At 38.2% G+C, this 14,448-nt stretch overlaps 1 protein-coding gene across 1 annotated transcript in view; it reads left to right on the top strand.

Annotated features, from left to right (window-relative positions):
- The window catches only part of kpna3 (karyopherin alpha 3 (importin alpha 4)), an 87,827-nt gene that overhangs the window by 30,262 nt on the left and 43,117 nt on the right, over nt 1-14,448 (top strand). The window contains exon 3 of the mRNA XM_073045920.1: nt 11,195-11,284. Coding sequence (XP_072902021.1) covers nt 11,195-11,284 — 90 coding nt within the window. The remainder of the gene's footprint in view (nt 1-11,194; nt 11,285-14,448) is intronic.

Below are 14,448 nucleotides of genomic sequence, written 5' to 3'. Positions count from 1 at the left end.
CTTTTAACATGGTGGCTCCAGTAGTTCACATCAACATCTCCTGTAGAATGGTTAGGGATGGGCTTTTACTGGCCCTTAGTAACTTCCACACCTCAAATATGAAATAAAGAAACAATGATCTCTGAGCCCAAAGGCTTGTGATGTTTACTGGTACAAGGAAATTCCCATGTACTTTTTACAGTCCCGTTTTTCCAACACAGCTAAGAGGACATGGAAGAATCTCCCACATTTCTATCCTACAAGAATGAATGAACTGGTTTCTACAAACAGTATTTTATAATCTGTCAATTGCTTTAGAGACAATGCAGAAATTTTTTTCAAGTTATTGATACATAGGAAACTTGATTGCTAATTTTGTACTGGACATATCCCCTCAAAAAGTAGTGTGATAGTAAAATCTGGTTTTCTGTCTATGCCTTTTCTCAGCCTTTAACATCAGACTTTCAAACAATTAAAAAAATCCATCAACAAGATCATTTTGGGTTTGACTTAATGTGTTATCCAAAAATTTAACAACTTTGACAACACACAACACTCCTTCAGTTTTGCACTTGAATGCCAATTTTTATTTTGAACTTGGGTTTCAGAAGTGGCATTTGAACTTCCAATATTTAATTCTGATCGGTGTCTTTCTGCAGAACACCAGGAAGTTACATGGCCCTGGACGCTGCTATTTAATGTTCTGATCTAGGCCTTGGCTCCACTTTACTGCCTGTCGTTTATATACTTGGATTCACAAAATAACTGTCTCAATCTTGAATTTGAATCAGTCTTTTATTGATGTAGCCACACAGCTCTGAGGTAGAGAATTGCCTCTGAGTAAAGAAATTCCTCTTTGTTGTCTTTTGCTTTAAGTGGGATCCCTTTATGCTGAAACTTTGCCTTCTTCGGGAGAGGAAATAATCCTCTTTGCATTTCCCTTTCAAGCCCCCTTAAACTTTGTGTGTTTCATGAAGATCATTGATAACGTGTTTTAATCACATTATAAGAATGACTGGAAAATATTCTTATCAGGTAGTGTTGAGGAAGCAGGGAGTACTTCGACAGATTAGGAGAATGGGCAAAGGAGTGCCGGATGAAATACAGTGTAGGGAAGTGTAGGATCATGCAATTTTTTAGAAAGAATAAAGGTGTAGATTACTTTCTAAACAGGGAAAACATTCAAAAGTCCAAGGTGCAGAGGGACTTGGGAGTCTTCATGTAGGATTCCCTAAAGGTTAACTTGCAGGTTGAGTCATTGGTAAGGAGGCAAATGCAATGTTAGCATCCATTTAAGAGAACTAGAATACAAAAGCAAGCATGTAACGTTAAGGCTTTGTGAGGCATTGGTCAATCCGCATTTGGAGTACTGTGAGCAGTTTTGGACTGCTTATCTATGAATAGATATGTTGGCCTTGAAGAGAGTCCAGAGGAGGTTCACAAGAATTACCTTGGAAGTGCAAGGGTTAATGTTTGCTGGTTCTGGACCTGTACTCGCTGGAGATTAGAAGAATGGGCAGGGGGAGATCTCATTGCAAAATATCGAATATTAAAAGGCCTGGATAGAGCGGATGTGGTGAGGATGTTTCCTATAGTGGGGTAGTATAGGACCAGAGGGCACAACGTCAGAATAGAGTGACGTCCCTTTGGAACAGAGATGAAGAATTTCTTTAGCCAGAAGGTGGTGAATTTGTAGAATTCATTACCACTACAGCTATGGAGGTCACATCATTGGGAATATTTGAAGTGGAGGTTGATAGGTTCTTGAATAGTAAGGATGTCAAAGATCACGGGGTGAAGGCAGGGGAATGGGGTAAAGAGGGAAAATAAATCAACCATGGTAGAATAGCAGAACAGACTTGATGGCCCAAATGGCTAATTCTGCTCCTATGTCATATGTTCTATGAATGTTGCTTTTTGATACTCAGCTTTAGCCAAGATCTGCTGTGCCTTTTCTCAGTCAATGCCAGCACTCATCACAGACTGCTGATTTGTGCAGAAATACAAGGGTGCAAGTACAGTGGATTCTGGTTAATTGGGACACATTGGGACCATCACATTTTGGCCCTTTTAAGTGGTTGTTGCAATTAGCTGAAGTTTCATGGAAATAGTTTAAAAAGTTTTTAAAAAAGTCAAACTGAGTAACAAATTATCATTTAAATGAAATATAGAACAAGTTAGAACATTGCCACCAATCCTACAGTACTATAAATCCCTGTCTTAGTTCCTAATAGTCAATGCTGCCATGTTCTTTTGCTTGACTGTAAATGAACAAAATCAGCATAAACACCTAGTACAGATAATGGACTGTCTGCATGCAATGCTGTCAACAATTGCACCTTCCAAATCTTCATTTTCATTGAAATAATCAAAACGATTGTTGATACCTTCAAGCTTGAATGTTTGAAATTGCAGTGAGCAAAACAGTTCTGAATTATTTTACTGCTTATTACTTGCTAACTATCGGTGACAAAAATTACTGCTTATTGAACACAAACGCATGCAATTGATGTTATTTAAAAACTGTTTGCTCTAATCAGTGTAGCATAGTGGTCGCCAACCCGTCAACTGGTCGATCTTAGAGACTTTTAAAAACATTGGTGCCTGATGTTTTTTACATACACTGTGTCATCCACCGCCAGCATTAGGTTGCAAAAAAATTGGGACGATGTTTGCGCAACACCCTTGCTTCTGCAATAATGTCTGTGAACTTCAAGTCAAATACACTTCAAGGTGGTCTTTTTCAACAAGTGTGTGAGGAAAAGTAAGATTTTGAATGGCCACTAATGCATACAGAGGTTCAGTGGTTATCAGAAAGCAATTATCTTCATCACTTTGTTACACTTTTGGATAACGGTCTTGATGTTGTGAAAAGAAGTGGTCTTTGATTATCCTTAACCAAGTTGCAATCACTTATTCAAAAGCTTGCTGGTTGGAAGAATGTTAAATAGTGCCTATAAAAAATATTCACTCCCCCGGGGGCCTTTAGAGGTTTTCTTTTTTATTGTTTTTCAGCATTGAACCATAGTGGATTTAATTTGGCTTTTTTGACACTGATCAACAGAAAAGACTCTTTTGAGTCAAAGTGAAAACAAATTTCTACAAATTAGTCTAAATTTATTACAATTATTAAACATAAAATAATTGATTGCATGATAACCGCTTTCAAGTCAGTATTTAGTGGATGCACCTTTGGCAGCATCTTTTATCTTCATGGTGTGGCTTTTGCCAGGATACTGACTCACCAGCAGTTGGACGTTCCGGATCCAGGTGTATTTTTACTACAACCAATTGAAACACCTTGACTGTACACAGGTGATCTCCATATGACTTCTAAAACCAGTTGGCTGCACCAGTGATGATTTGGTGTATCATATTAAGGGGGGGGGGGGTTAATTCCTTTTGCAATCAATTAGTTTGTTTTATATTTGTAATTAATTCAGCTCACTTTGTAGAGATCTGTTTTCACTTTGATACAAGTCTTTTTCTGTTCAGTTTCAAAAAAATGCCAAGTTAAATCAACTGTGATTCAATGTTGTAAAACAATAAAACATGAAAACTTCCAAGTGGGTGAATACTTTTTATAGGTACTGTATATACTATAAGTAAAGTATCCTATTCAGAGCTTTGAAATAGTTTTATTTTTCGCATACACCTGTAACATATTTAATATGACAATAATATTTATAACCTGTTAAAATGTGAATATTGACTGTATATTAGAATAATCAGTACAGTTGACTATAAAGACTTTAGCAACTAACGGTGGGGGCTGCAGAGGTAAATAAAAGGCACAAGTGGGCCGTGAGCAAAATGGTTTGAGAACCACTGTCATAGAGAATAGAGAATGTTGGTGACATTGAAAGGGCATATTATCTTTCTCTAACTGTTGTGATGTAGTAATATATACAAATCATGCTTGATTTCTGGAGGAAAAAAAATTACTGAAGTGCACAATCAGTTTCTATCCTAGCACATTTAAGACAAAGTAGTAGCACCAATTTTATTAGATAATAAAATTGAGCTTATAAGCCTACAATATCTTGCCTTAAATGTGAATGTATATGTATGTAATATATATAAATGGGGAGGTTTCTCCTATTTTTGAGTTTACACGATTCATTACATTGAGGAAGAAAAAGTCATTGTTTAGGTGTACAAACAGGGGCTGAGGAAAAGTATCTTACAGTTATTGATTATAGTCTTTGCTGTAAGAGGCATTGTTAGTTTGTTTTTTGTGATGATAGTGGGACAGCTTTCACAGTTGCTTATGGCATTGTGCATAGAACAGTACAGCTCAAGAACAGGCCTTTTAACCCACAATGTTACGCAGATCCAATTAAATTAATAATCAGATGACCAACTAAACTAATCCCTTCTGCATGCTCAGTGTCCATATCCCTCCACTTCCCTTACATTCATGTGCTTATACAAACGTCTCTTAAAAGTTCCTAATGTTAACACCCCAGGCACCCACTACTCTCTGTGTATAAATAAATCTTATCTCTTACATCTCCTTTGAACTTGCCCCCTCTCTCCCTAAATTCATGCCCTCTGGTATTAGATATTTCAACCCTGGGAAAAAGTTGCAGTCTTTCCATTCTATGTCTATCTTAATCTTATAAACCACTATCAGATCTCCCCTCAGCCTCAGCTGTCCCAGAGAAAACAAACCAAGTTTGGGCTAATCCAGGCAGCATCCTGGTAAATCTCTTCTTCTCCCTCTCCAAAGCTGGACATCCTCTCTATAATGGAGTGAATGCAATACCCCAGATGCACCTAACTAAAATTTTATAAAGCTGCAGCATGCTGACTTTTGAACTCAATGCCTCGACTAATAAAGGTTAAGCGTACCCTGTCTTAGCCACTCTATCAACCTGTGTAGCCACTTTCAAGGAGCTATGAACTTGACCTCAAGATCCCTCTGCTCATCAACACTGTTAAGGGTCTTGCTCTTATCAATGTACTGTCTCTTTACAATTGGCCTATCAAGGTGCAACACTTTACATTTAGCCGGTTTAAGCTCAAACTGCCACTTGCCTGCCCATATCTGCAACTGTTCTATATCTTGTATTCTTTTCCAGTCTTCTATGCCATCCACAACACCACCAATCTTCATATCATCTGCAGACTTACTAACCTACCCACCTACTTTTTCATCCAGGTCATTTATATACAGTTGTGGTAGAGTTTGTGAACCCTTTAGAATTTTCAGTATTTCTGCATAAATATGACCTAAAAGGTGACCAGATCTTCACACAACTCCCAAACCTAGATAAAGGGAACCCAATTAAATAACACAAAAACTATTATACTTGTTCATTTATTTATTGAGAAAAATGATACAATATCACATGTACTTGTTGGAAAAAGTATGTGAACTTTTGCTTTCAGTAACTAGTGTGACCCCTTTGTACAGAACTAACTTCAACCAAACATTTCTGGTAACTGTTAATCAGTCCTGCATGTTGGCTTGGAGGAATTTTAGGTCATTCCTCCTTACAAAACAGCTTCAACTCTGGGATGTTGGTGGGCTTCCTTGCATGAACTGCTTGCTTCAGGTCCTTTCACAACATTGCTATAGGATTAAGGGCAGGATTTGACTCGGCCATTCCAAAGAGTGAAATTCCTTCTGCTTTAACTATTCTGCCATGTGTGTTTAGGGTTGTTGTCTTGCTGCATGACCCACTTTCTCTTGAGCTTCAGTTCATGGATGGTTGCCCTGACATTTTCCTGTAGAACTTGCTGATACAAATCTGAGTTCATAGTTCCATCAATGATGGCAAGACATCCTGGTCCTGAGGCAGCAAAACAGGCCTAAACCATGACAGTGCCACCACCATATTTCACAGATGGGAAGCAGTTCTTATGCTAGAATGCAGTGTTTGCTTTTTGCCAAATATCATGCTTCTCATTTAAGTCAAAAAGTTCTATTTTGGACTCATCCGTTCATAGAAAATTCTTCCAGTCGCCTTCTTGCGACGGGGTCTTTACCAAACTTTAGATGGGCAGCAGTGTTCTTCATGAAGAGTGTCTTTCTCCTGGCAGTCCTGCCATATACTCCATTGTTGTTCAGTGTTTGCCTGACGGTTGACTTATGAAAACTGACATTAACCAATGCAAGAGAAGTCTGTAGCTCCTTGGATTTTACCCTAGGGTTCTTTGTGACTTCCTGGAATATTACATGCCTTGCTCTTGGAGTGATTTTTGTTGGTCAACCACTATTGAGGAGAGTAACAATGGTGTTGAATTTCCTCAAGTTGTACAACATCTGCCTGCCAGAATTGGTGGAGCCCAAATTCTTTAGAAATGGTTTGTATCCTTTTCCAACCTGGAGAGCATCAACATTTTTTTCCCTGAGGTCCTTGGAAATCTCCTTTGATCGAGGCATGGACCACTTCTAAAAACCTGCGTGGTGAAGTCAGACTTTGATAGTGAAGACCCAGGTTTGTGTTCTTTAAACGGGCTTCCCACACTCACATCAGATTGTCATCCCATTGATTGAAACACCTGACTCTAATTTTCCCTTTAAACGAACTGATAATCCAAGAGGTTCGCATATTTTTTCCAACAAATACATGTAATATTGGATCATTTTTCTCAAATATAAGAACAAGTATAGTGTTTTTGTGTTATTTATTTAATTGTGTTCTGTTTATCTAGTTTTAGGACTTGCATGAAGATCTGATCACATTTCACGTCATTTATTCAGAAATAGAGAAGATTCAAAAGGGTTCACATACTTTCTGGCATCATGGTATATCATAAACAGCAGAAATCCCAGTACAAACCCCTGTGGAACACCATAATCTCAGACCTCCAAGTAGAATAAGTCCCTCTGTCCTCTGTAGGCAAGCCAGGTTTGAATCAAAGTGGCCAATCCACCATGGATCCCATGCCGCCAGATCTCTCCTGCTGGATGCATCCCCATGAGGGACCTTGTCAATAATTTATTAAATCCATGTAAACAACATCCTCAGCTCTGTGTTCACTAATCACTCTCATCACCGCTTCAACTAACTCAATCAAGTTAGTAATTTACGACTTTCCCTGAACAAAGCCATGCTGGCTCTCCCTAATTAGGCCATGGTGTTCCAAATTATCATAAATCCTATTCCTAAGAATTCTCTCCAGTAACGTCCCTGCCACTCACATGAGACTCACTGATCTATAGTTTTCAGAATTATTTCTGGTACACCATGGATTCCCAGAGCTTTTTTGTTGTGTTTGTTTTTCCTGGTGGACCACATGACTTTAGAATCAGGATAACTAGGATGTTATAAATTCCCACACTCAACCTAAGAGGAATGAACTAGATAATCCAGTGAAGAGGAGACCCACTCTATTTCTGTTTTTTTTCCCTCCTACTAAATTGGGAACATCATAGGTGGTATGTTGTAACAAAAATGGAACAATTTGATGTTGTATTGAAAGTTAGCTATTGGCAATGTGTAAAGTCCTGATGTGTTAGCACTTAAAAAGTATTGTTATAAAGAAGAGAAAATCTACAGATGCTGGAAATCCAAGCAACACACACAAAATCCTGGAAGAGCAGGCCAGCCAGCATCAATGGGAAAAGAGTACATTTGAGGTTTCAGGTCAATACCCTTCAGTAGGACTGGTGAAAAAATGATGAGTAGATTAAAAAGGTATGGGAAAGGGAGGGAGAAACACAAGGTGATAGGTGAAACCAGGAGGGGAAAAGGGAAGTAAGGAGCTGGGATACAGGGTGGAGAAGGGGAATCTAATAGGAGAGGACAGAAGATCATGGAAGAAAGAAAAGGGAGCACTGAAGGGGGGGTGATGGGCAGGCAAGGAGATAAGGTGAGAGAGGGAAAAGGGGTTGGGAATGGTGGCGGTGAGGGGGGCGGGGGTTGACATTACTAGAAGTTTGAGAAATCAATGTTCATACGATCAGGTTGGAGGCTATGCAGACAGAGTATTAGGTGTTGTTCCTCCAACCTGAGTATGGCCTCATCACGACAGGAGAGGAGGCCGTGGATTGGCATATGTGAATGGGAAGTGGAATTGAAATGGGTGGCCACTGGAAGATCGTGCTTCTTGTGGATGGAGCGTAGATGCTGGGCGAAGTGGTCTCCTAATCTATGTTGGGTCTTGCAGATATGCAGGAGGCCACACCAGGAACACTGGATGTAATATATAAACCCCACAGACTCACAGGTGAAGTATTGCCTGACATGGGAGGGCTGTTGGGAGCCCTGAATGGTAGTGAGGAAGGAGGTGTGGGAGCAGGTGTAGCACTTGTTCAGCTTGCAAGGATAATTGCCAGGAGGGAGTTCAGTGGGGAGGGACAAATGACAAGGGAGTTGCGCAGAGAGTGATGCCTGTGGTAAGTAGAAAGTTGGGAGGGGGAGAGAGAAGATACGCTTGGTGGTTGGATCTATTTGGAGTTGGTGGAAGTTACGGAGAATTATGCACTGGACGCAGAGGCTGTGGGGTGGTGGGTGAGGACAGCAACAACCCTATCTCTGGTAGGATGGTGGGCAGATGTGCATAAAATGGAAGCAATGCCGTTGAGGGCAGTGTTTTTGGTGGAGGAAGGGAAGCCTCCTTCTTTGAAGGAGGAGGACATCTCCTTTGTTCTGGAATGAAAAGCCTCAGCCTGAGAGCAGATGTGGTGGAGACAAATGAATTGAGAGACGGAGATGACGTTTTTACAAGTGACAGTGGGAAAAGATATAGTCCAAGTAACTGTTAGAGTCCCTGGATTTATAATATTTATCAGTAGATAAGCTGTCTCCAGCGATAGAGACAGGGAGATTGAGAAAGAGGAGGGAGGTGTCGGAAATGGACCAGGTAAATTTGGAGGCAAAGTTGATGAAGTCAATCAGGAAGCAGCACCGATTTAAAAAAGTTATAAAGTGAGGATTCAGATTTCCACGTGCTTTCAGTTAGCAGAACAATACCACAATGAGCTATCAACTTCTGACTACGTTATTGACCTGAAATGTTATTAACCATATTCTCTCTCCATATATCCTGCCTGACTGACTTGCAAAGTTTCTAGCTTTCTCTCTTGTTATTTCCAGTCATATTGGTGAAGGTGTTAAGAGTATGTAGAATTTTCTTTATATAATAAGGTAGTATATCTGTACACCCATTTGAGAATACATCACCTAAAAGCAAAATGTTAACTGCTCACATTTTGATCAGCTATTTATCTGAGTATACTTATTTTGCAAATATGTGCTGTCTGTATCACACTAGTTGATAATGCCATCACTCAACATGCCTGCCAATGATCCATGCCACAATCTATACCTTCAGTAATCTTTGTCTTTACCCTCTTCCCATTTATAGTCACTTCATGTCTCATAAATGGAGCCATGGCAATCTGACTGGCATTCTTTTATAGTCTGTTTTGCAGGGCAGTCAAGATGTGATTTTAATTTTTAAAGCTTACCTTCATCTTAAGCGGTTTAATTAGAACTGGCTGAGCGATATTCCAATATTAGAATAATTAATCCTTGTGCAGGACAGATTGTGAGCACTGGAATGTGATGAAATGCAACCCTGCATTCAGAGGCCATGTATGTAGACCTTGCAGCATGCATTACCATGTGATTACTAATGGGATTTCTCTGCATACCGTTCTTCCCCTCACTGACAACTATAATCCAGCTGAGACATTCATCTGGACTCTCAGCAGCAATCTTCCATTTGTTTTCTAGTTCCATTGCCTACTGGACTGTTCGTATAAAACCTCTCAACTTATTCTTTTACATCTGACTTTCTTTCTTTGGTAGCATTCTGATAGACTTACACAAAGTAGGATTGTGCTGTTCCAGTGAGAATGTGCTAAAACACGAGTGCTGGTCTGTCACGATTTGCAGTAAACAAATATAAATTCAGTGTCACGAAACTTGTTCTTTGGTAGTTTTTAAAAATTTGGACTAAACTGATGTTTAACTATTTGGGTATGATGTGTAACCATGATTATTGAATCATGAATGCTAACATAGATCATTCTATTTTGCTGTGTAAATGGTTCTAAACTAGTTTGATTACTTTCCTGCTAACTTGAGAGTAGCTGTTTAGTTGATTGGTCAATGGTCAGAGCCTGCAACATTACTAGGGCTAGCTTGATTAAAAACCATCCCAGTTCCTGCAATATATGTAGATTTCATATCAATTTTACCTCAGGGAAAATTTATATGAATTCTACATATGATGTAGGAACTGGGAAGGTTTTTAATCGAGTTAGCCCTAATAATGTAATCAAGTTGCTTTCTGGTTAAATTTTTTTAATGGTTCAGTGACTAGTACTACAAGATAACATGAGTATTTAGTTCAAGGAAATTTGTTTGGGCAACTAAGTAGGTAGTACAGTGCAGATCAATTGTATTCTTGCTTTAGTCTGAAACGATTGCATGATTGGCTGTGCACAAAGTGGAATATAACTTGCTGAATGCTGGAGATAATCTTGCAGGACCTTTAGAGTCACTAAATAAAATTCTGGGATTGTGTTTGAGCTAGTCATTCATTTGAGAATCAGTTGCCATGTCATTATGAATTGAGCTAGTAGGATTGAATAAGTTACTTAAAATCAAAATTAGGTGTATTATCACTGACATATGGCATGAAATTTGTTGTTTTGTAGTAGCAGTACAGTGTGATAAATAAAAATACTATAGCTTATGATAAGAAATAATAAAATAAACAATTAACACAAAATTCTGCAGATGCTAGAAAACACACAAAGTGCTGGAGGGGAATAAACAGTCAATAATTCAGAGCAAGTTCCTTAATCGGAGCTGGAAGGGAAAGGGGAAGAAGCCAGAAGAAGATGATGTGGGAAGGGGGAATAAGTATAATAGATGGTTTGTGGGAATGAAGCAATAAGCTAGGAGTTGATAGGTGAAAGAGGTAAAGGGCTGAAGAAGAAGGAATTTGATAGGAGAGGACAGTGGATCATGGAAGGAGGAGGGCATCTGATGGACAGGTGAAGAGAAGGGTTGAGAAGGGTATGGAAAGAGAGAAGGGATGGGGAGAAATTACTGAAAGTAAGAGAAATAGATGTTCCTGATTTCAAGTTGGAGGCTACATAGGTGGAATGTGAGGCGGTGCTCCTCCAGTCTGAGTGTGGTCTCATCATGGCATTAGAGAAGGCCATGGACAGATATGGGATGGGAATGGGAATTCAAATTGAAATGGGTGCACACTTGGAAATCAATTACCTTCTTGTTGTTTACAGAACAAAAGAGATGAACATCTACTCAAAAAAAGAAATGTACCGCAGGAAGAAAGTTTAGAAGACTCTGATTTGGATGGAGATTTTAAAGCAGTAAGTGGTGATTTTGATTTTAAGTATTTAAGGTCTGTATAAATGTTATTTTTATAACTATTTTCTAAGATTAATATAAATTAAGGTATGTTTATGGTTGGAATAGACCTGCAATTAAATATTATACAGTAAACTTTTTCAAAGTTCTTGGAAACTTTAAAATAGCAGTTTATTTGGTAGCAAGATTCCAGTTGATTAAAGCATCTGCACTTGATTAGGGTGATATATAGTGCAGAGTAACAACAAGTATTTCAAAGTGACATATTAGCAAAATATATTATTTTTCTGATTATTGTGGGAGATAAAACACCAGTTTAGTATGCGATTCAAGCTCAATTGTAAGTTTAAGAACTAAAAATCTTGTTTTTTACAAATAATTTTTATTCTGAGTTGTATGTAATGTCTATGATTGTATTTAATGCTTCCTTGTTAAATAACCGCAGGGGCAATCTTTTTTAGTTAAATCACCATGTAATTTTGACATTTACTGAAGTGGGAGATTTGAACCTATGAAATCATATCAATCACGAAGAATTGTACTGCTCTTGGATTTGATTTTTACAAAATCTTATGTCATCCTCTTATTGTGAAAATATAACAGTTAAGGATGACCAGGCATGAATTTAAAGTAAACAATTCACTTATTAACTTTGCATGTGACTAGTTTAATTCACAAATGTAGTCTGCTTGCTCTAAATCTAACCCTTGTCCTAAAAAAAATCAAAATATTTTTAAAGCATCCTTTATTTGAGGTGGTTTCAACTTTAGCATATACAGTGGATTCCGGATAATTGGGACACATCACCAGTACATTCTGGCCCAATTAAGCAGCCGCCCCAATTAGCCAGTTTCATGGAAACAGTTAAAAGTGTATACAAAAAAAAAGACAAGCTGCTATTTAAGTGAGTAAAAAATAATGTGTACTTGCAAGAAAAGTGTACATAAACCCTTTGTGAACCCTCAGCAATTACTTGGTTTTCTGCATTATTTGCTCATAAAATGTGGTCTGATCTTCATCTAAGTCACAATAATAGACAAACACAATCTCCCTAAACTAATAACAGACAAACAATTGTACTTGGCTTCTTTTGAACATTGTTTAATCATTCACAATCCAGGTTGGAAAAAGTACATGAATGTTTGTATGTAATAACTGGTAAAATCCCCTTTAGCAGCAATAACCCCCACCAAACATTTCCTGTAGCTGCTGATCAGACTTGCACAATGCTGAGGAGGAATTTTAGACCATTCCTCCACACAAAAATGTTTCTGTTCATCAATATTTCTGGGATACCTTGCATGAACAGCCCTCTTCAGATCATACCACATAATCTCATTTAGTTTAAGGTCTGGACTGTGACTTGGCCATTCCAAAACACACATTTTCTTCTTCTTAAGCCATTGTCTTGATTTACTTTAACGTTTTGGATCATTGTCTTGCTGCGGCATCCAACTTCTATTGAGCTTCAGGTGACGGGCCACTACTCTGACACTCCCCTGTAAGGTGTCTTGATACAATTTTGAATTCATTGTTCACTCAACTTTTGCGAGCTGTGTAGGCCCTGAGGCAGCAAAGCAGCTGCAAACCATGATGCTCCTTCCACAATCCTTCGTGGTTGGGATGAAGTTTTGGTGTTGATGTGCAGCGCCCTTTTCCCTCCAAACATAACGGTGTGTATTTCTGCCAAAAAGTTAAACTTTTGTCTCATCTGTCCACAGAACATTGTCCCAGAAGCATTGTGGAACATTTAGGTGGTCTTTTACAAAATTGAGATGTGCACAGATTTCTTTTTTTTGGAGAGCAGTGGTTTTCTCCATGATGCCTTTCCATGAATACCATTCTTGTTCAGTGTTTTCCTTATAGTGGACACATTGACAGAGATGAACTGAAACAGTTTCGTAGGGAGGAATGGTCTAAAATTCCTCCTCGCTGCTGTGCGAGTCTGATCAGCAGGTATAGGAAATGTTTGGTGGAGGTTATTGCTGCTCAAGGAGTTTCTACCAGTTATTAGATACAAGGGTTCACATACTTTTTTCCAGCCTGGATTGTGAATGATTCAACAATGTGTTCAATAAAGACACAAAAGGTGCAATTGTTTGTGTGTTATTAGTTTCGGCAGATTGTGTTTGTCTATTATTGTGACTTGGATAAAGAACAGACCACATTTAATGAGTAACTAATGCAGAAAACCAGGAAATTGCAAAGGGCTCAGAAACTTTTTCTTGCAACTGTATTTAAATGAAATGCACAACAAATTAGAACACTAACAATACTACTACAATACTATAAAATCGCATTTCCTAATAGTTATCAACAGAGGAATTTATCCATGTACACTGCCATGTTCTTTTGATTGACTGTAAATGAACAAAATCAGTGTAGGTACCTAGTGCAGATAATGGATTGCTTTCATGCAGTGCTTTCGATGATTACATCCTCCAAATCTTCATTTTCATTGTAATATTGAAGATCATGTTGATTCCTTCAAATTCTTCATAGTTTCTAACTTGTTGAAGTAGTGAAATTGTTTTATTTTCACTCCCAGCTCTTTCTGGCATGTCCATGCTTGAAACTGCAGTGAGCAAAACAGTTCTGAATTGTCTTGCTGCTTGTTTCTCATTGACTATCAGTGACTAAAATCACTGCTTTATGAACATAAACACACACAACTGATGCTATTTTAAAATCTGTTCATTTTAAGTACGGTGTAGTATTTTCCAGCCACACGAGTGCACGCAAATGATGCTAGTTAGAAACTTCAGCAGCAGCCTTCTGTCCCAGTTAAGTGGCATAGTGTCCCATATAAATGAAGGAAATCCGGGCTATTTTCTCGATTAGATTTTGTTTTTTAAGAGTTGTCCCAAATAAGCAGCTGCTCCAATTAACCAATGGCCCAATTAACCAAAATCCACTATATTTTACAATTTAAGGAAAGAGCAACATTTTGACCAAATTTATTTGATTTGATTTTGTGACTTAGGATTTGTATTTTAAAGATGTTTGATAAATTGAAACAGATGAATTCAGCTGCAGATGATAACTGATTTTCTTTGGGGAATAAACTAAGACAAAAAGGAAAATTTTGCTTAATTAACTGCTTTGTTTGCCTTAATTTCAGGTAACATGGTTATTTATTACATTTCTTTTTCATTCTGCATTTATT

The sequence above is a fragment of the Hemitrygon akajei genome, chromosome 5 (genome assembly GCF_048418815.1).
Source record: "Hemitrygon akajei chromosome 5, sHemAka1.3, whole genome shotgun sequence".
Taxonomy (NCBI): domain Eukaryota; kingdom Metazoa; phylum Chordata; class Chondrichthyes; order Myliobatiformes; family Dasyatidae; genus Hemitrygon; species Hemitrygon akajei.
Note: the sequence above shows the minus strand (reverse complement) of the source record. Positions and strands in the feature narration are given on the sequence as shown.